The sequence below is a fragment of the Aedes aegypti genome, chromosome 3 (genome assembly GCF_002204515.2).
Source record: "Aedes aegypti strain LVP_AGWG chromosome 3, AaegL5.0 Primary Assembly, whole genome shotgun sequence".
Taxonomy (NCBI): domain Eukaryota; kingdom Metazoa; phylum Arthropoda; class Insecta; order Diptera; family Culicidae; genus Aedes; species Aedes aegypti.
Genome location: NC_035109.1, coordinates 216,301,399 through 216,323,837, shown reverse-complemented (window position 1 = coordinate 216,323,837; position 22,439 = coordinate 216,301,399). Strand labels below are relative to the sequence as shown.

Sequence of the window (22,439 nt, the reverse complement as noted above, 5' to 3'; positions counted from 1 at the left end):
TTTATTGCTAAACAACCCAATTAACGGCGTATTCTAGAAAAAAAAGACAATTTACACCGTCTTCAGCCAAAGGCTGCACAGACTGAACATTACTAACATTAGACAACGGACACATGGAACGACCAGTGGACCAGTGAAGAATTTTTCGTTTGACGAAAAGTTTTCTCCGACTGGGGCGGGAATCGAACCCACACTCCGTAGCGCAATACGTCTAAACGACTGACGCCGGTAACCGCACGGCTACGAAGCCCACACTGCAGCTATAACGTGTTCTCTAGGTGGTTGATTAAAGAATTTTCCCACATGGTCATCCTGTCGATAGCCGAACTAGCTAATCGGCAGTCAGTAGTGATAGCTGGCGACTTTAATGCATGAGCAGTGGAACAGGGTAGCCGCTGCACCAACCAAAGAGGCCAGCTATTGTTGGAATCCCTGGCTGCATTAAATGTAGAGCTGGCAAATGTGGGTACAGTAAGTACCTTCCGCAGAAATGGTGCAGAATCGATTATCGACGTGACGTTTTGTAGTCCTAACCTTTTAGGTACCATGAACTGGTGCGTTGATGACGGTTATACTCATAGTGATCATCAATCGATTCGCTATAGTATAATACCAGGCGGGCGGAAGGCAGCGCGATGTAACTCGACCCAAGCTCGAGGTTGGAAAACAGCGCGCTTCGACGGCGAAGTACTCAATGAACGGAACACTCTGGACCTAAACGGTGAAGAGATAATTGCTGTGATATCACGAGCTCCGCAGCTTGTGATGCTCCCATGCCGAGAAAGCCCCTCCTAGAGAGAACAGGTCGCTGGTGCACTGGTGGTGCGAATCAATTGCAAATCTTTGAGCAATCTGCCTTCGGGCTAGGCGAAGAATGCGACGCGCACGTACAGAATCACAAAGAGAAGAACGCGGTGCAGTAATCAGAGGCAAAGTTGGCTTTCAAAAAGGAAATCAAAAGTCGAAAACGGGCATGCTTTGATAGTCTATGCGAGAGTGTCAATTCGAGTTCGTGGGGTGACGCCTACAGAGTTGTAATGGCTAAGACCACATGCCCATGCCCCCAGCGCCGAATGCGGCAGATGAAGGAGAAGAAGTGGCGAGAGTGACGAACGAAGAGCTGGCAGAAGTCGTGAAATCATTCGCATTAAACAAGGCACCAGGGCCCGACGGTATCCTGAATGTTGCCTTAAAAGCGGCAGTGAATGCGGATCCTAACATGTTCAGAACCACGATGCAAAGCTGCATAGATCAAGGAATCTTCCCGTATGTATGGAAGCGACAGAAATTGGCGCTACTACCAAAGACGGGGAAACCACTAGGTTACCCGTCGGCGTATAGACCTATCTTTCTACTAGATACGACGAGCATGTTATTGGAGAGGTTGATTCTCAACAGGCTAGTACCGTATACGGAGAGTGCGGACGGCCTGTCCAACAACCAGTTTAGATTCAGGAAAAGTAAATCTACTCTGGACGCTATCCATACGGTCGTTCAGGCAGCTAAGGTGCCAATCGAGCATAAAAGGAGCGGTATCCATTACTGCGCGTTTGTCACTCTGGATGTGAGGAATGCGTTCAACAGCGCAAGCTGGGAAGCGATAGCCCACGCACTTCACCGCCTCAAGGTACCGGTGCAGTTGTATAATCTTCTAGAAAGCTATATTGATGGTAGGATTCTACCAGGTCCGTCACACTCGGCTTCAGATTGGGTACCACTTCTAGTACTGCACTCGGTCCCTCGGTACTGCAAACGGTACCCAAGTTTGACAGATCGCAGTACACTTTTCACGGCATTCTAGATTTTGCCATGTGCCATAAAATTTTGAGTACCGTAAAACGGGGTAACTTTGATAGTTTTTTCGAAGAAAACTTGAATATTTTTGCATGCTGTTTCAAAGATTTGCAATTTATATTTTTAAAACAAGTACTGGCATCCTAGCTATCGATTTCAGTCGATAAATTGGCAAAATATTCATTTTGAATGGATGTATAATTTTTCATATAATCGAAAGTTGGTTTTCTGTTTTGGGGTAACTTTGATAATGGAGTATGATTCGAACAAAATTGAATGAATAACGAACATTTGTAGGGCATTGCATACCTCTAGGCGTTTAACGTTATATGGAAATTTCTGACTTAGATTACAAAAATGGTCCCAGTTTGTGAATATGCTTTTCGCTAAGATATGTGAGACCGTATTCAAGTTCTATGATAACTAGGCTATCAAAGATAAGTGGCCAACTATTCAAAACTACATCAAATAGTGATCGTAGAACAGATTGTTTGTAAGCGTTTTGAAAATGCTAAAATTGTGTAATTTTTTTAAATTCGTATAAAAAGCCTAAAATAATCTTGATTAAGATGAAAACTGCTCTTACATGAAGTGTCATACCAATATTCTTTAGTTTTGCATAAGTTTTGCTTAACTGATTAACAGAAATTATGATATTTCATTTAGTATGCGATGGGTTACGCACTATCAAAGTTACCCGCATTATCAAAGTTACCCCGTTTTACGGTAACTACAAGGCACATGGGGGTCTTGAATTTGTCTTTGATTCTACTGTATGACACAGAGGTGGGTTCGAACTACCACGGGAGTACCTCAAGGTTCAATCGGAATGCGATTTACGATGACGTACTGAAACTGCCCCACTCACACGTTGTGCTGGAACTCACGAGATCATTCGGTAACTCACGGAGTTCATTCGCTCGCTGTTGGAACTCTCGACCACAGAGGTGTCGGCAGGGTGGGTCGTGTAAGGGGCTGCACTCGGGTGAGTGCCGGGAATCAAAAGCAGCAAGTGTTTTGCGATGAATTGGAAACTGCGTGGATGATTTCAGACTCACTCTTTTACGGCTACACACTATGTTGGCGCGATAACCGTGACCAACTCCGATCGGGTCGGGGTGGACTGTATTTTTCGGATGAAGGGAATCAACACCACTGATTCTGTTAGTCACTACTACACTTTATTAACTTTATTATTAACTTTATTAGCACTTCATTAACACTTTATGAATTTATTAAATTATCACACTATACTGTTCACTTGTACTTTTACTTTTGAGACACTTCACTCGATGTATATTTTGCGGTGGTTGAATCAATACTGACTCTCAGTGCGTAGCGGTGTGGTATTTATATTCGCTCAACACGTGTTCTATAAGAATGTCGAAGGTTCTCATTCTCGATTCTGGAACAGCTGGTACTCACTGACGGAACTTACAGGAATTATCGTAGGGGGATACACTAAACACATAGGGAACTCACGGTACTTGAGTTCCTGTTGGTAACTCGCATGGTATCACGCTCATTGTGGCGCACTTAGTGGCGTAGTCAGGGTGGGTTGCGAAGGGGCTTCATTCGGATACATTTTAAGTCGCACATGTTTATGGCTCGTTCCATACGGAACAATGTCTAACAGCTCTGCAGTAATTGCCAACAAACGCAAGCTCCTGGCGTGGCGCTATCCATACTAAGGTATAGAGAAACAATCTGGTCAAAAGTGCTTTGAACGAGCAGAAACCTAAAGCGGCTGGAAAGCACGTACTGGATAATGTCCTTAAGAGTAGCAAGTGCATACCGGACGGCATCTAAAGAGGCCGTGTGCATCATAGCCGGGATGACGCCCATCGGGCTCATCATCGAGGAAGATGTTTAATGCTTCAACCAAAGAGGTACCAGGGGAGTCCGCAACACGTGTAAAGATGCTAGTTAGCAGCAGGAATGGGATAACTCCACTAAGAGTAGATGGACCCATCGGCTAATACCAAATGTGTCAGATTGGTATGGAAGAAACCATGGGGAAGTGACCTTAAACCTGAAGCATTTTCTATCAGGACATGGTTGCTATAGATAGTACCTGCATAGGTTCGGGCATTCAGAATCTCCTGCGTGCCCTAATTGTGATGGTGTGGAGGAAATAGTGGAGCATGTCGTGTTCGATTGCAAACGTTTTATTGTTGTGAGAGGTCGCATGCTCGCTACATGCGGTGGGGACATCCCCCGACAATATAATAGAGAGAATGTGTGCGGATGCAGTAACTACGGCTGTCACTCACATTATGTAGAATTGCAGCGCCTATGGCACCCTCTGGCTGCAGTGGATTAGCTCTGCCGAGGCTGGTCACCTGTAATATTGTTGAGTCGGCTAGAAGAAGCAGTTTGCCTAGGCTACTTCTGCTACATGTGCTATATGCACTGGCCCCTCCCAGAATAAATACCGTAAGGTGGTTCCGGGAGATAAGGGTCATAGGCCTCTGAGTAATTTATGAGCATACTACACGCAAAAAAATTGTGCGGTAAAAACTACCATTTTAGGGGGTTAACTTAAGCGCTCGCACCGGCAATTTTCAGCAGACCAGAAATGCGCTTGATTTTACCATGTCTGTAGTCGAAATCAGATTGGAGGAAATTATTTCTGTCGAATGTACCAGTAATGTGGTGGGCTGTACCGTAAACATGGTAAAATGTCATGAAATTCCATGGTAGTTTTAAGAATGGGCGTAGTCAGCTAAAATAGTAGTTTTTACTACAGAATTTTTTCCCGTGTATGAACATTATTTGAGTAATTCAGCGAGAATAGTTCATGTAAAGTGCATGGACTGCTTTTAGTGGGTCGTCGTTAATGCGGCATCCCCTTACTCCCTGAGTTACCTTCTTAGGCGTCTGTTTGCAGATTTCTCCCTGGTAAAAAACTCGGTTGCAACGTTAGACGGATTGAAGCACTTTCGAATTTACAGTTCAACATTGCACTCGACGGTGATGTTAGGAGATCTGGCATGCAGAGGAACGGCACTATCATTGCATATACTTCTTGGCTTTGCGAAAGACCTTATTGAAATCGACCGCAGGTCAGTGGAGGAGGCCTTCGTGCTTCTAAAAAGAGTCTGACCATAAATTCTATCAAAACGAAGTACATGGCTGCAGGTAAAGAAAGCGGTAGGCCTAGTGGTGTTGGTGCTGAGAATTTATTTATCTTGGAACACATTGACGTTTTCCGTGAAGCGCAAAGACGTATTGCGACAGAAGATACGACTTTCTACGGATTGTGTAACCTGCTTAGGTCCCGCGGCTTGCAAACAGGAACAAATTTCGACCTGTATAAAACATTGATTCTGCAGACACGAAGCGTGGACGTTGAAAGAGGCTGACTTTCGGTGTTTTCAAGCGTAAAGTGCAGCGAAAAAAAACTAGAAAATGGTTTGTGACGGGATAGAAAAATGCAGAAAATTGTCTTACGTAACTAATGGGACAACCCCTTTACACATCAGCGTATCCTGGGCTATCCATCCATTAAGCAGAAAGAGTTACATATGTATGCTTAATATATTCTCCTTATATTGATGTAGGTGAGCAATGCTCGCTGATACCGGGCCATCGGCAAACATCGTTAGAATTCCCATTTTATGTCACTGATTGCTAGTTTATGCTAAAACTAAAGGGTGGTCCTTTCGGTTTACTCTATTTGGTGGACCCCTCGTACGCCAGCTAGGTAAACAGTTTGCGAAAAAGCCTAGCTTAGATATTTCTTCGCGTGATATTTATCATATTTCCCTTGGAACACATAGCAAGTTTAGTGGCATCGGCAAATTTTGACGACCATTTTGAATTTGGTAGCCATTTTGAATTTTGTCAGAAAAACCGTTTTCTCGTCATTAGCGCACCGCTCGTTTTGAATTCTGAGATCACCATCAGAAAGTTGAGAAAAAAAATGAGTAAGATAGGCTACAAAAACTAGGTGAGCAATGGTACCCTGTCAAATGAACGATTTTTCAGATCATGTTCTACGATTTTGATGTATATGACGAGTGCAATCAATGCAAACATTATTTTCTGTACAAAAAAAGAAATAAGTTTTCAATCGTTGGTGTGAAGATAACATCAACGATTGTATACTTGTCTAGTGAAGAATAAGGGTATTTTTTTTAAGTAAGGTGATTATAAAACGAAGCCAAACTTTGAATTTTCAAGTGCACAAGACGAGAGAATCTGACAACAGTTCGCCTTGAAAACCAATCAAATTGCTTGCTTGCTGGTGGTGACCATTGGGATAGATTTTCTACGCGGAGCGCTGTTTCGTTCTCAAGTATTGTGCTCTTGAAAATTTGAGGTGTGGCTTCGTTATATGGTCTTGCTGAATAGCTGCGCGTTTACCGCTGCGGCTAGCTGGGCCCCTTGTTGAATTCAATTCAAACGATGTGTGCCTATGGAAGTCTGTTTTCAGCAAGAATTGCTCAGGTATACTTAGCTGAACTAGCGATGACCTTCGATATCCAACGCTTAGTCTTCAAAATCGGCCTTCGTAGAGAAATCTGAAAAGGAAATAAGAATAGAGAAAAGCCGCACCACTCCACAGATAGGCTGCCCGCGATATTTTAGTATTGATCAAATCGTTGAACAATTTGCTTCACAGTCTATTGCCATCATTGTCTTTCGTTCCCTGTAACCTACATCGTCTCATAATCACAACGTTTATGACCACATTAAGAAAACAAAGAATTACTTATAAAAAAAACCCAAAAGGCAACATATTGCTTCTTCTCCTTCTTACTGGCGGAAAGTCCAAATTAAGTCTGCACCTTACCTTATAAGCACATCCACAATTATTAACTGAAGGTTTATACACGAATAATTGGCAAAACTGCCCTTTGTTCGAACGCATACCATGTTGATGATTGACATGTTCGAAGCATGAAGTGATTATTTTCACGGGAGACTACAATTCAGAAGTTATGATCAAATATGTTACCGCCTTTATTTGATTCCTTAACAACAACATTAACGAGAGCCTTATCATCTGTAGATAACTAACTTCACTGAAGCTGTAGACTGCCCTAAACTGTTTCCCTATTTGCCGTCTTCGGCGAACACAATTTTATACACGTCTGAGTAATGATCAACAAAATGCACTTCCAAGCCATCGGTAATGTATTTCGGCAGGTCCGTGTAATCCTTTTTATTCTCTTCGGGTAGGATTATACAGTCAACCCCACTTCGTTTGGCAGCAATGGTTTTCTCTTTGATACCTCCAACTGGCAAAACCTTACCCATGAGAGACACTTCACCGGTCATGGCCACGTTTTGGCGAATGGGTTTACCCTTCGCAAGGGACAGCAATGCTGTAACTATCGTAACTCCGGCACTGGGGCCGTCTTTGGGCGTTGCTCCCTCCGGAACGTGCAAGTGAATATGACTAGATTCGAGGAAATCATTGCTCTGATCATGCTGCTTAATGTAGTTTCGCGCTACTGTAAGTGCAATTCGCGCCGATTCCTTCATTACGTCACCCAAATGACCGGTTAGTTCAAGAGAGCCATCGCCGATTTTCTCCTTTGCCTCGATCAACCGTCTCTTGGCCGTTTCAATATATAACGCAGAACCCCCCATGGCAGTCCAGGCCAGACCCATGACCACTCCCGGTGGCGTTGAATCGTACATTCGATCGTGGGTGAAAATTGGTTTACCTAGCAGCTCGTTGAGATTGTCTCCGGTGACTTCGGCAGATTCAACTTCTTTGCGCACGATTTTGAAAGTCACTTTGCGTACGACTTTTTCGATCTGTTTCTGGAGATTTCGCACTCCAGATTCCCGGCAGTAGGAGCGAATTAGTACGTTTAGTGCTTCGTCGGTGATGTTGATGTGCTTGTCCTCAAGACCGCAATTATTCTTCGCTTGTGGAATGAGATATTGCTTTGCTATGGCTACCTTCTCTTCGGCTACGTATCCTGTAACAGAAATGTGATATGATTAGTTGGCTGAACACTAGCATAGCCAAATGATCTGAATTGACAATTTTTCAAGAAAAACTTTTTTTCTGTTCGCGTTGGTTTAAGACGTATGATGTCTTCGGAAAAGCTGTTCGTAATTGAGTATTGTCATATTGTTTCAATTCTTAATCCATTCTTTCCCACGACTTTCAGCTGGAGCTCTCATGGGAGCTCTGGAGCTATCATGGGAGAGAGAGGGATAAGCAAATGTTCTATTTGTTATAATTTGAAATTGTTTTCATCAAACTTTTAGAAAACGTTATTATTATAAAAAACTTTTCCAATGACGCTATTAATTTAACTCTCAATTTAAGCTTTTTAAATCGATTCTAAAAGTTTCCTATTTTTTCTAAAGGCAGCTCCAGAGCTCCATCGATTTTACGACCAACTTAAGACAAATTGAAGATAAACGCTATGCAATCGTTCAGTGGCGACTAGTAACCTCACTTTATATTCTTTCAACAACCCTAAAACTGTTAGTTTTGAATATTTAAAGCGTTGGGTGTACAAAAAAAATTGCAATCGTCATTTCTAGCAATTCTATACTTAAAAAATAAAAATGTATCACCTAAATTAAATTATTTCTATCCGTTGGACTGTTAGTTTTGAGATTATGGAATATCCACTACAACAGTTACTGGAATATGATTCCATACACGCTTAAACGAAGTTATATAAATGGAGTACGATTCGCACTCAAAATCAAGGCTGAGGATACTGAAACTTTGAAAAACATTTGAATCTACTATGAAATTTCACCAAAGAAAAAGTTTTGGTTTTTATACGATATTTTTTTGATTTTCATAAGGCATCGTGTGAAAAGTTTATTGATAATACAAATAAAAGTTGCAAACCGGTATCGAACCACGAACGTCGAGATCATAGATCGCGTGATTCACTCATACATCCATCGACGCTTTGAATATTCACCTATTCTAAGTTCAAAAAAGATTTTCATTCTTGGCTACAATGGTTCATAATAAGATCGTATGATTTCCAAAAACGTTGTCTTTTGAAGTATTTCCTTAAAATGTCGTATGAAAATCTTAGCCGACGTATCATCAGTGTGGACCAACACATCTGGTGTGCAATTTTAATACATCCTGAAAAATCTGCTCATGGGATTTTTTTTTGCAAAGCATGTGGCACAAAAAAAGCTCAACAATACTAAGTAATTCTGTGCGTCATGAACTTTAAGAAAATTGAGCAGAAATTAGGATAAAATTGATTTTTCAGGATGTGCACACTAAGCTTTTACGGTGAATTTCACCGTAATCTCAACAGCTGAACAGTTCGGTGAAATAAAACACCGTAATTCCGTCGAAATTTTATGGATTCCGGTGATTTTTCACGGAATACTGTAAAAATTTTCCGTACCGTCAAACGGGGCTTCTTTTGACATTATTTCCACATTCTTCAACTTTGAGGATTTGTAACTCTTAGAATTATGGATAGATTTTGATGATTCTTGCATATATTTAAGTTGTATATGTAAGCAACAAATGTGCCAAATATGAGGCAAATCCATCAAGGAATAACAAAAATGCTTGAATAACGAAAAAAACGAGTCCTTCAAGACAAAAAAGGGGCTACTTTGGACATTTTCCCAATTTGATAATGAAATGTTTTTTCTTTATAAATTTCAAACTGGTTTCAAAGATTATCGTCCATTGTGATGTTATTGAACGTTTTTTCAATGATAAACATAATTTAAAATAATTGCAAGCAAAGCTCGAAACAATTACACATATATAACAAATTTCAGCGAAACCAGCTATTCACTATTTTCTGTTTGTTATATGAGACTTGAACTTTCAACTAACTCTTAAATGGAACTATCAGTTACGAATGCTTGATTTTTAAGTAAACGATGTAACTACCAGGTACTGCGATATTTGATGAGTTATGTACAAAAATTGTGTCTTTTTTTATTCTTACTGTTATATGAACGATATACAGAAGGATCACATTAATATCTGTAACTTAAAAGTAATTTTCATTACAAACGCAATTAATCTATGAAAAAGAAATGAAAAATATTGTAAAGAAGTAAAAGTTTGCTTTTGTAATAGGCTTTTAGTTTCTTAGCAGTTCAGAGCTGGCTTAAAAGTAGTTTATTTTAGCTATCGAAGAATGCAACTGTTTTGTACTGCAAATTCATTCGAAATACGATGGAAAATATTTTTTTTTAGAGATAATGTTATGATCTTGTCATTGGTACGTATTGAAATATGTGTATTCTATGTCTATTCACGTTTCCAAATATTTATTTTATTTTTTTTTAATGTTGTAAAATATACAAACCAAAACATTTTAATAAAATAAAAGTTGCAAAAATAAGACCTTTGATCAATTATTTTAATAAAACAACAATTTTAAGCAAAACACATCACAAGATTTTTATGAAACATGACGATTTGATAGTTTTGTGATGCTCTCAATAACTTTCCACGACATGGAAAAAATTCATACAATGTTTGTGTAGCTAATGTTTTATACCTTGTGAATATTTATTCGGACTTTTTTGAAATGTTTTCTTGTTTATCCTGTTATTGTTGATGTTGTTCCAAAAACAAGTCATGCCTAGTGGTAGAGCATACATTGATAAATAAAAGTACTGAAGACACAAAATTGCTCAGATTAATATTTACGGTGCAAATAAATACAAAAGGTGAGTGTCCAAAGTAGCCCCCGGAATCAAAAGTAGCCCCGTCCGACGGTACTTCGTTAATTTATTTCACCGAACTGTTCAGCTGTTGAGATTTTACAGGAATCCGAATAATAATTTGTGTGTGTGTTGGTCGAGAAGAGTCCGATTGTTTGTAACTTTATTTTAAAGAGTACTCATTAGGCCAATCCAACAGTCAACTAACAGTTCCAATACTAAAACACCAGTGGGATTCCGTTCTGTCTCTTATTTTAATAAGGTACCGTGGGGCAAGTGGGTAATGAATTTTGCATAGTTAGGATTCATCAAATTCTAGAGACCTTAAATTAAAACAAATGAGGTCGTGTATATTTTTTAGCTTGACTTCCATCAAATATAAGCAGTATACTGAAATTGATTTTTATGTAAAATTGAAGAAAAAATACAGAAAAAGTTTTTGAAAAAAGTCTCCTTACTTTTCACTTGCCCCACCTGTTTATTGTTTTGGACAATAAATCCAAAAACTAACAGTTACATTCACGATTTCTATTACCTTTAACATTTGTTAAGGCGTCCCAATGAACAATAACAGAAGTAACATGTATACAAAAGAATATTCTTGTTACTTGAATTTTCTTTTGTTCAGGTATGTTTGTTGAAATGATTCGACAACATTATAACTGCAACATTTCCAATGTTAGTTCTTACATCATGGGACAGCAATTGCATTTCTGCTCTGTACTTGTTATTTGTTTTTAAGACGTCGGATAACTCTTCTAAATAAATCAAACGGAATCCTTCAATAAAGTATTCAGAAACTTTTTTATGTGGATACGCCTGTACCCCATTTTTATGTTTTGAACTAGCTTTACATAGACATTCCACGAGATTTCCGTGCGTACTCTTATATTGGAACTTTTCAATCAACATTTTCCTTTTAATCGGCTGTCCGAAGTAAACATATTAATATCGTAATATTTGGCAACCTTATTTTTAGATATGTTCCATAATTTGGCCATGATAATAGTATTTAACGCTTTGAGTATAGTGTTTATTGAATTATAAGCACGTTCTATTGTTCTATGATAATTTTGAACCTTGTATACTTATAGCTACCTAGAGAGAAAATACAAATTCAATCTCTAATGAGAAACTTTTCACTTACCCCACGTGATTGGAAAATTGATGGTGTTTCAATTTAGTTAGTTTTAGGTCTATGTCGAACTAATTCTAAAACTTTTTTTATTGCAGTTTAAAATTGTCAGAGGGGACAACTCTGAAGTGATACAGAATATTTTTTTCCGTAACTTTTTTCCACTGAAAATATTAAAATAAGATTGCACGCCGCCAACTTGTTACGGAGTACCAGTTAACAGGTTAACAATTTTTCGCTCTATTATGCAATAATGGTTGAAAAATCTCAGGAATCTCTTACCTACCGTAATGTTCTGAATGGCCTCAACGGTTTACGCAAGATTTTGAAACGTTAATTCATATATTCAATATAATATATACATTATTTTCACTTACCCCATTTACCCACTTGCCCCGCGGTACCTTAATTTGAAAAGCGGGAGAACTTCACGCCGACCGCATTTCATAGCTTCATCTTCGTCGATATTCCCCCTAATCGTACCAACTGTTAGGGCTTTCGTGTGCGATTTCATGGAGCCATTAATTTCTATGATTATCGAAACTAGAGTTTCAAAATCTTTTTTCAGTCATTCACACTTTGTGACCAGCCCCCATGAGTCTGCCAGTAGGTTAGACAGTCAATAAAAAACATTCTCTTCAAAATTGGAGTAGCTTGTTTGAAGTATGAACAAACCACAAGCTTTCACACAATTTGGCCCCAGACTACGTAACTTTTTTTCGCACAGACAGAAGGTTAAGCACTTTTTATAAAAAAAAGGTTTCTACTTGAATGAAAGTAAAATTAAGTAAAAAAAAAAACTATTAAATCTTAAAATGCAAATATCTCGTGGAATTGGTTCGAAAAAAAATCTTATAGAGGCAACTTTTTCTGCAAAAACTGCAAGAACGTAATTTTTGAAATTGAAAAAAAAAGAATCGCCTGTGAATCGCACAATTATTAAATTACAGGGCTGATAGCTGTGATATTGTGTACTCCAAATATTCTTTAGGAATTCCTCCAGAAATGTCACGGGGACATTAAAAAAATAGTCAGGGATGTCTCCAGAAAAATTGCTGAAAAATCTTTTGATGAAACTTCTGATGAACTATTGAAAACACTCCTGGGTTCTTGAGGAAGTCTTGTGAGGATTTTATAAATAAATTGCGTAGATAATTATTGAAAAAATCATCAATCCTTGTAGTACAGGTCGGACTCGATTATCTGGAGTATCGTTTTTTATTTCACTCCGGATAATCAAATCCTCCGGATAATCGAATCACTAAGAGAAAAATTAAAATCTGTGATAAAAGAACTTAAATATTATCTTTTTTCGTTGTTTCATTTATATGATGCGGTAGCGTAGCCAGAAATTATTTCTAGGAACATTAGGGGTCTTGAGAAGAAAAACAAATTTTTGACCGGCATACACAAAAAACCCCTTTTTGTAACCCCCCTTTTTATCAGCTACGTCCAAAACTGCTAAACCATTAATATTGTATACAGTCGAATCTCGTTCGTTGCACTACGTTTAATTGGGCTCCCGTTAGGTGGGCTAGAGCCTAAAATGAAGGCAAACGTCACTTTTTGACATAAACCGCAGTTTGTCAATGTTGGTAGCCCTGAATTTCTATTGTAATCGATCATTTGAGAGCTAAAAACTTAGCCCGATTAGTGAAAGTTTTTCACTAAGTGGGCCACGGGTTTAGTGCAACGAACGAAAGTTGACTGTATTACAATCATTATTATTATTATAATACTAAATTATCTCAAAATTATGCATAAAAACTGAAAAAAAAAAAAAATATAAAAAATATATTCAGGATAATCGAATCCCGGATAATCGAGTCACCGGATAATCGAGCCCGACGATACCCTGAAATCGAATCTCTGGAAAATCCTCCAAGCTTTACTGAAGGAATTCTTAAAAACATCGGAACGAAACCCTGAAAAAAATTGTGGGCGGAGGAATTACTGGAACAATTGCTGTAGTATTTGCAGATATGAAACCATAAATGAACATTCGGAAAAATGATTATTTTATTTGAATTTCTCGTGAAAAGTTTGGAACAACTGCAGGAGTAATATCTAGATGAAATGCTGAAGAAATCCTTAAAGAAGTTTGGTTCAGGATTTCCTGTGAGTTTTTAATAGTTTCTTGGAACAATCTCTCAATTTTTGGGATGAAGTGTTGATGAATTCTACGAGCAGGTCTGATAACAACTGAGTGTCTCCAAAATAGGTTTTTCAGAGACAAAAATCTTGAAAAAAGAAACTAGAGAGAGGCCGAACAGGGACATGAAAAAGAGATCATATAGGAACTAAGAAAACATTAATGATCCGAGCAGGAATAAAAAATAAGAGTTTTCATAAAAAAATTTGGGATTTTTTTTTTTTTTTTGGAAATCCGGCCAGACATTTTCCTATAAATCTTTTTTAATCTTCTAAGAATAACAAGTATTACTGCTCGTATTACTGTATACATTTTTTTTCAAGATCTTTTTTCAGGAATTCAATCAGCAGCCAAGTCAGGTATTTTCCCGAAGAATTCCTTCATTGTTTCTTTAACGTTATTCTCAAGGATTTTTTTTTCATGAAATTAGTATACGATACCTTCAAGAATTTCACCTGATGTTTTTAAGGGTAACCCTAGAAATGACTCCAATGACTTCTACATAAACTTCGTCATGGATTCCTCCAAAGAATTTTTCACAAATTTCTCGAAAAAATCCTAGAATTGAATCGATTTCGCTAAGATTTCGTCTAAAACGTTCAGGGTATTTCTAAAAACTCACGCAATAATTTCTCCAGAGATGCCTTCACTGATTTCTCAGGTTCTAAGACTTCAATCAAGAATTTCTCTAAGGATACATTTAGAAATTACTACAGGGGTTCCTCATATGATTTCTTCAGAAAGTCCAGCAGATTTTTTTTATATATTTCCCAAGGTTTTTTTTCAGGAAATCGCCAAGGACATGTTTTTACGCATTATTGGAGAAATCCCTCAAGAAATGCAAAGAGTATCACTAAAACAAATCATTTGGTATTTTTTGATGAAACTTCTGCATAAATTACTGACCAACTCTTGCGAGGATATCTGAAAAAAATTCCATATTTTCTGAAGGTTTTTATAGTTGAATTGCTAAGATGATTATTGAAAAAAAAATCAATTGTATCCCTGGATAAAATCATGTTGCATTTTCAGCGGGTATTTCTTGAAAACATTGGAGATTCTACCTGAAAATTTATTTATTTCTGAAGGAACCTTATGATGAATCATTGGTCGAATTTAGTGAGGAATTCCTAGAAGAGTTTTCAAAAGATTTCCAGGAATAATCTCTAGAATTATTTTGAAGCAATTTTTAAAATAAACCGGTGATGAATTAATAAGAAATTTGATGGAACTTAAAAAAAAACGGCGTAAGAACTTCTTGAGGAATTTGTATTGAAGTTCCTAGAAAAACCTCAACGGATTTCTTCAAAAACCATTTTGGATTTTGTTGGAAGAAGTCCTCCAGGAATCTTTGGAGTTATTATTATTATTATTTATCTTTATTTAGGTGGCTTTTCGCTCTTGGTGAGTTCGCCTGATAAAATAGCTAATGGGAAAATCACTGAAGGAAAATCTGAAATAACATTTTGGAAAATTTTGAAAAATTGAAATTCGTTGTTAGGTTTCAAAATAGGTACCTAACAATTCCATTGCAGAAAATTTTCCAAGATGTTATTCTACATTTTCCAGAGATTTTTGCACCGATTTTTTCCAGTAGCTTCCTCTAGCTGATCCTCCAAAGATTCTTGTAGGAGTTCTTCCAAAAAAATCCCATATGGTTATTGAAGAAATCCGTTAAAGTTTCTCTAGGAAACCCAATGAGAATTCGCCAAGGAGTTGTTACAACGACTTTTTTTCAGTTCCACCCATTTTCATATGAATTTCTTTATTATACCTTTACTAACGAGGCTTTCAGTCCTCGGCTGGTACACCTCGAAGGATATTCTAAATAAAAAGAGACTTAAGAGACCTCCTATTAAAAATATACGTTTTTGAGACTTGCTAGGTGCATCCAGATTATTGATGCAGACTCTTATTCTTCTCTCTTAGGTTGCTAGTTTTCGCAGTGTTGAGTTACAGTTTAAGGGAACAAGCAAAAGTAATGATTGATGAAGTCAGCTAAGAGTAGTTCCAAGTTTTTTAAGGATAGGACAAATACAGTGGCCCAATTTCATATTCGTACAGGATACTGTTTCCACATAAAGTTAGTAAAAAACTATTAAATGAAGTATTGAGCTATAAATACTTTATCCACATTGAAGGTAACAGGTGTCATCTATTGTTTGCCAATCACAAAATGTTTCCATTTACATTCATCTTTGGATTAATAGAAAAGTATAGAATTGATGTCTAAAATTCACCCAATTCCATATTCGTACACCTACCAGAAGCTCTATTTGATTACTGAAATGCTATATTATGATGTTCAGATGTAGTGAATTACATTTGGACAATTTATTTGTGGACATATATGAAATTTAGGTAAAGTTATGAGAAATGCCAGTTTTCCAATGATTTTTGCTATTAAATCCTATAATTCGAACAATAACGTTTATTTTTGTCATTGGATCCAATCTATAGATTATACTCGTAAGCTCTGATAGAAATTTAGTTGAAATATATATAGTTTACAGAAATCATAAACAGTTTTTATCCCTTTTGAGTTCAGAAAATTGTTGTGCCATAAGTTCAAAACTCTTCTAAAATGATATTTTCAATCAATGTAAACCAAATTTTCATTCTAAACAACAGGTAAATGTTAATTCTGAATGTGTCTGTAAAAATAATTTGAACTACGAACTTCGTTTTACAATAAAGTACCCTAAACTACGCTGTACATACCTCCACATAATTGATATCATCGTAATATTCAATTATCTTTGAAATAATATTCAAATTATATTCAAAAAAGCAGCCTATTTTGCAATTTATTTATTTTATAAGAAAAATACAAAATAACTTAAATGAGCAGAGAGCATTGATATACTATTTAATAGAATATATCCTGTTGTTTTCATCATTTTAAAAAACGTTTGTTGTGCGGTTATGACAATAATATCAGGGTGGCCACCAAATTTCGATATTGAAATTCCCGCTTTTTTCCCGGTTTTCCCGGTATATTTTACATAATTTTCCCGGTTTTTAATCCATTCTTTCCAACGACTTTAGTAGATTTTTTCTATATCAAAAACCGTTTCTTTGAAAAGCATTGTAACATTTTTTTTTAAATCGGTTCAATTTTTTAGTTGTTTTTCCATAGTAATTTGATTGTTTATCTTCACTATTGGTGCAATGAGTTGACTATTAGATTGTTCTAATCTATTTAGAATCTTATTCTGAAAACTATGGCATAGTCGAAAATCAATGGAACTGGAGCTATCTATTATGGGAAAGAGATGGTTATTTGTACTAATAAAACAGCTCCTACTCTTGACATGGCAGGGATTTAATTTGAATGCTATTTGAACCATATTTACCAATAATTTACCAACCAAGTTTGGCTTCAAAAACTTCAAATTTTCAAGTTCAGATTTTAAGATCTAGAGAACCTGACAACCGTTCACGTTGAAAATTTAATGGATTGGTTGCATACTGGTGATGATAAAACGATCGAAATTTCAGCTCGGAGCTCTGTTTGATTCTCTGCTCTTGAAATGTAGAGATTTGGCTTTTATTTATAATTATCTTAAGTGAATCTTAATGCTGAATTTCAGATAATTTGGCCGACAAAAGCCCCAGGTGCCTAAGGAAATCATTAAGATGCCCAAGTAGTTCTTTACCGTAATTAAATTTATTTCAATTCTTTATGTTTTGATTTTTTTTCGTAAAAATAAAAAGTTTTCGAAAGCAAATGAGTTTAAGATATGGATGAAATAAGGCCACACATTTAGAAGCACTTACTAAGGGCTCACTCACAATTTTAATAACAACAAAAAATATCATTTTTGACATCCACTCACCCTCTCGTAATGCTTTCTGTATAGATATTCTACACATTTTATATGAGCTCTAAGCTAAAAGCTTAAATGAGCCCTTATTCAAAACTTTGTCGCTTAGATAACTATAGACATATTAAAAGTTTCTATAAATAAAGGTTTGTTTTCAAGATTAGTTGTGGTATTCAGCAATTACAGAAGAGTGCTAAACCAATCTGCAATAAGTAATTATATTTTGATTCAAAACGTCGAGCAAATTAGAGAAAAGTGCAAAACATATTAGCCCTGACAGTGGAAGAACAAAAATTCAAAAAAAATCGAAACATTGCTATGAACTGAATGAAACATTTTTAAGAAATATGATAATAACATTAAATCATTAATGTTTGAAGGATATTTGTTAAAATTGCGGATGCCTCATGGCAATATCATTAAACATAACTACTTTCTATAACTTATTTTGGAGGTTGGTTGTTTGAAGATTGGAGCTTGAAGATGTTCGTTCAAATTTCCCGGTGATCTTCTCAAATTCCCGGTTTTTCCCGTCTTTTTCCCGGTGGATTCAAATTCCCGTCTTTTTCCCGCTTTTCCCGTTTTTCCCGGTTCGGTGGCCACCCTGTAATATTTATTCTTTAAATCTCTATAATCATGTTTGGTAGTAAAATGTAAATTAAAAATGATAATTACGCAATGTTTTGATAGGAACATTAACTATGGATTATGCATATACATTTAGGAGCCAAACATAAAGAAATTGACTAAAATTTTTGATTTTGGTACCTAAGATTCAAAAGTATAAGTTGTCGATATCCACTCCTAGCTACTCTAAAACTGATTATAATTTTTTGAAATTTGTGCAATATTCGCAGTTATCATTCTTAAGGAAGTGATGTTGAAAAAAATGCAATTTATTGTTCGACTTACCGAATATTTTAGCAAAAAACATGGGAAAACTGGTATTTTTCTTAAATTTACTTAAGTTTCAAATATGTCCGCTTTTAAATTTTCCAAATGCTACTACTGCATCTGAACAACACAACGAAGAGCTTAAGTAATCTTCTAGTCCATTAAAAATTAGTTTTGAATGCTGTATATTTCGTTTTTGTTAGGTGTACGAATATGGAATTGGGTCAATTATAGACACAATCTCAATACTTTTCCATTATTCCAAAGATTTAAGCAAATGAATACAGTTTGTCATTGCCAAACAATAGATGACACATATAACCTTTATTATTGATAAAGTATATAGAAGTCCATGCACCATTTAATAGATTTATACCAACTTGATATGAAAACAGTGCCCCGTACGAAAATGAGATTGAGTCACTGTAATTATAATTTACCTGCCAAAACCCTTGCACCAATAATACGAAAAAGATCCTTTGGTGGAGGTATGTTTTAATAATGGTTCCTTTAGTGGCGCACACCATTGATTTCTTATGGGACCCTCCACTATGGGTACTGATGCACTACTATAGATGCAAAGGAACAAACATTTTAAACAAAATTATTGTTTTAAATAGTTTTGAAACTAAATTTCATAAATACTATTCGATTGCTCGTATCATTTTCGCATCGCACATCATAGAAAAATATCACATAATCATTTATTTATACGAAACATGTCAAAACACACTACCTCTACTATTGGAGCTGCCTCCACTAAGGGAGCGTTTGCCCTATTAAAATTTCTTGAAGCGAGTTTTCTCAACTTTAAAAAGTAGCATTTTCTTCTATATTTGACAGGAAAAGTTGCCTTATGTATAACCTTTGAAATGCCGTTAAGACATTTTTAACGAACCAACTCAATGAGAGATTTGCATCTTAAGATTTCATAGTTTCTCACTTTAATTTGCTTATAACTTTTAAATGACAAGTATTCTTAAACTTGCAATATTCAACAAAAATGTGAATCATTAAGTGCTTTCTCATACGTCTAAAATCAACGAGAATAGAGAAAAAGGCTAAATTATCAATTCGGGGCATTGAAATAGCAATGATCTTAGGGATACATACCTGACATATCAATCATTTCCATACGATCTCGCAAAGGCTCGGGGATGGTTTCAATGACGTTGGCAGTACAAATGAACAACACCTTGGACAGGTCCACGGGAACATCGAGGTAATGGTCGAGGAAGTTTACGTTCTGCTCCGGATCCAGAAGTTCCAAAAGCGCCGAACTAGGATCACCCTGATAACCCCTATAGGATAAAAGAACATTAAATATTCTATACTTATTCCAAATCCACAGGTAACTTACTTTCCAATTTTGTCGACCTCGTCGATCAGAACTAGCGGATTCTCCGTTTTGGTCTTTTTCAGGCACTGGATCAATTTTCCTGGCATAGCTCCGACGTACGTCCTTCGGTGTCCCTTGATTTCAGCGACATCGGTCATTCCTCCAACGCTGAACCGGAAGTACTCCCTATTCAATGCCCGGGCAATCGATCGCGCAATACTCGTTTTACCAACACCGGGTGGGCCATAAAAGCACAAAATCTTTCCCTGAGTTGTACCTTTAAGTTGACTCACGGCTATGAACTCCAAAATGCGCTTTTTAATGTCCTCCATTCCGTAATGGTCGGAGTCGAGGATTTCCGTGGCACGATCAATGTCCAGATTCTCTTCACTCATTACACCCCACGGCAGAGTCGTCAGCCAGTCTAGGTAGTTCCGGGTAACGCTAAAAAATAGATATGATTCTCACCCTTACCAGTGTAGATCTAGATAGAATATACTTACTTGAACTCCGAGCTGTGACTTTCCAAAAAATTGAGCTTGTTCAGCTCTTCCTCGATTACGTCGGCGACGGCTTTCGGAACAACCTTGTCCTTGATGCGTTCACGGTACTTTTCCCCAATGGCATCTTTATCTTCCTTCTCGATTCCCAGTTCCTTTTTGATGACTTTGAGTTGCTCCTGCAGGATGTATTTACGGTGCTGTTGTTTGACCTTTTCTTCCACTTCGCGGCCGATTTTTGCCTGCAGTTTGGACAGTTCCAGTTCCTTTTTCAGGAGCGACAGTGACAACATTAATCGTTTTGGTATCTAGAAAGAAAAAATATATGTTTGGTAGGTATCTGGGTCATTCGGCTTGAAGCCATTTGGCACAAGGTCATTTGACATAACGCCATATGGCATAAAGGACATTTGGCATACAATTTGTTATTTACTGCAAAAATATGGCCATTCATGGCACTTACTTCCAGCACAGACTTTCATACCGTTAAACCTAAAGATCACCACAACATACAGAAACACAACTCTACCACGTTCTGATTGATGGATGGCACTTCTCCGACATTATCGACATCAGGACCTATCGTGGCGCTAACATCGACTCTGACCGTTAACAGTCGTTAACAACGTACGGTACCGACGGCTGCCCTGGTATTATTTTCTATGTTACTTTGTTTACATTTCACATCCACGTTGTTTTGCATTTTTACCTGTGTTAATACGGTCTAATCATCTGGTGTCACTAATCTGTTCGCTGTTAACTGGCTTATGTACGTCAACGCATTGGATTATTGATTGTGAATAGTAATAAAACTGAAAAATCACCAATATTCAACATCGCATCTGCAGTGCACTGTTTTCAACTCCGTTCGCTGACTGTCTCCTTGGATCACTTTTCTGGCTACCGTAGTTTTGTGCTACACGGGAAACAACACCGCGCCCTTTTTTTTTTTTTTTGTCGGTAGCGATAGGGGTAGTACTGGCACTCTTAATCGGCCCTAAGCTCCTTCCCAGCATTTGCTTTTATAAGCCTCTATTGCGTTCATCACACAGACGTTCCTAAGCAATGTTGCTCAAATGGTCACTGTGTACCCTAGCAGCAATCAGCCCTTACCGTAGTTTTGCAGTCTAGTACTTTAGACTACTATCAAACTATGATAAGGCCTGAAATGCTACTAGAGTGGTTAAAGTGAAGAACGAAATAGTTTTATTAAAAGGTCCTCATTCCCCATTTCATTTCATCACTCACTATCGTCACTTTTATTTTCGACACTATCACGTATTTCACCGATTATCACTCATCAACTTTCGTAATACACTTCAGATATACTTTCCATATCACTTTTCACATCACACCATTTTCATATAAATTCATTGTTATTAGCATTTACCATCTGTTAGCATTACTAAGTAATTAAAAGATATTCAATTTAAATGTATCATTATTTTTGTTGCTGTAGAGTCATTACTATTCAAACTACAATTTAGCACTATCAACAAACAAAATCACTTCGATCCATTTTTCTGCAATCGTCGTCATTATTAACACTTTTATCATGCATGTTTGAAGAACTAGGCAATAATGTTTATATTCAGAGAAATGATTGCAAAATGTATTATGGCCTTTATTAAATTAGTAGAGTTCACATCATTTTACATCATCATTATTATATTTCTAACAAAACTATCAGAATCACTTCCAATTTCATTTTCAAATTTTCATCACCATAAATTGTATTATAAACACACCATTAGCACCAACACAATCACTAAATTTAATAACAACAAGTGTTACGCGCAGTTCCACCAAACACCCATTCTTATGTTGCATTATAAAACGATTGATCACACGTTAGCTTCGAAACTTAACAACCATTACTGATTAGTACAAAGGATGCTACAGCTCGTGGTAAACGAACTGAACCATCAACAATCAGCACTGGTTTATAAGTAACTAATGAGCCCTGGCGGTCCCTCCGTTCGAAGAGGACCTGATAATATGCCGAAACATATTAACAGATCCTCCGCCTGAATGCAGCCGTTTCATGATAAATCATGAACCGTTAGAGGTGTGCCAAAGTATTGGGAAGGTGATATGTTTCACAGACGGGTATTATTATGGTGCACCTTCTACTTTGGCACCGTCAAACCCT

General features: G+C 37.0%; 1 protein-coding gene across 2 annotated transcripts in view; it reads right to left on the bottom strand.

The window, feature by feature from the left end:
• Positions 1 to 6,730: 6,730 nt before the first annotated feature.
• Positions 6,731 to 22,439, bottom strand: part of LOC5568011 (lon protease homolog, mitochondrial) — a 28,511-nt gene continuing 12,802 nt past the window's right edge. For both annotated transcript variants that reach the window (XM_021848993.1, XM_001657778.2), the window contains exons 5-8: positions 20,291 to 20,595; positions 19,809 to 20,231; positions 19,562 to 19,749; positions 6,731 to 7,733 (exon numbers count right to left, since the gene is read on the bottom strand). In XM_021848993.1, coding sequence (XP_021704685.1) covers positions 6,856 to 7,733; positions 19,562 to 19,749; positions 19,809 to 20,231; positions 20,291 to 20,595 — 1,794 coding nt within the window. In that variant the 3' untranslated portion in view covers positions 6,731 to 6,855. The remainder of the gene's footprint in view (positions 7,734 to 19,561; positions 19,750 to 19,808; positions 20,232 to 20,290; positions 20,596 to 22,439) is intronic.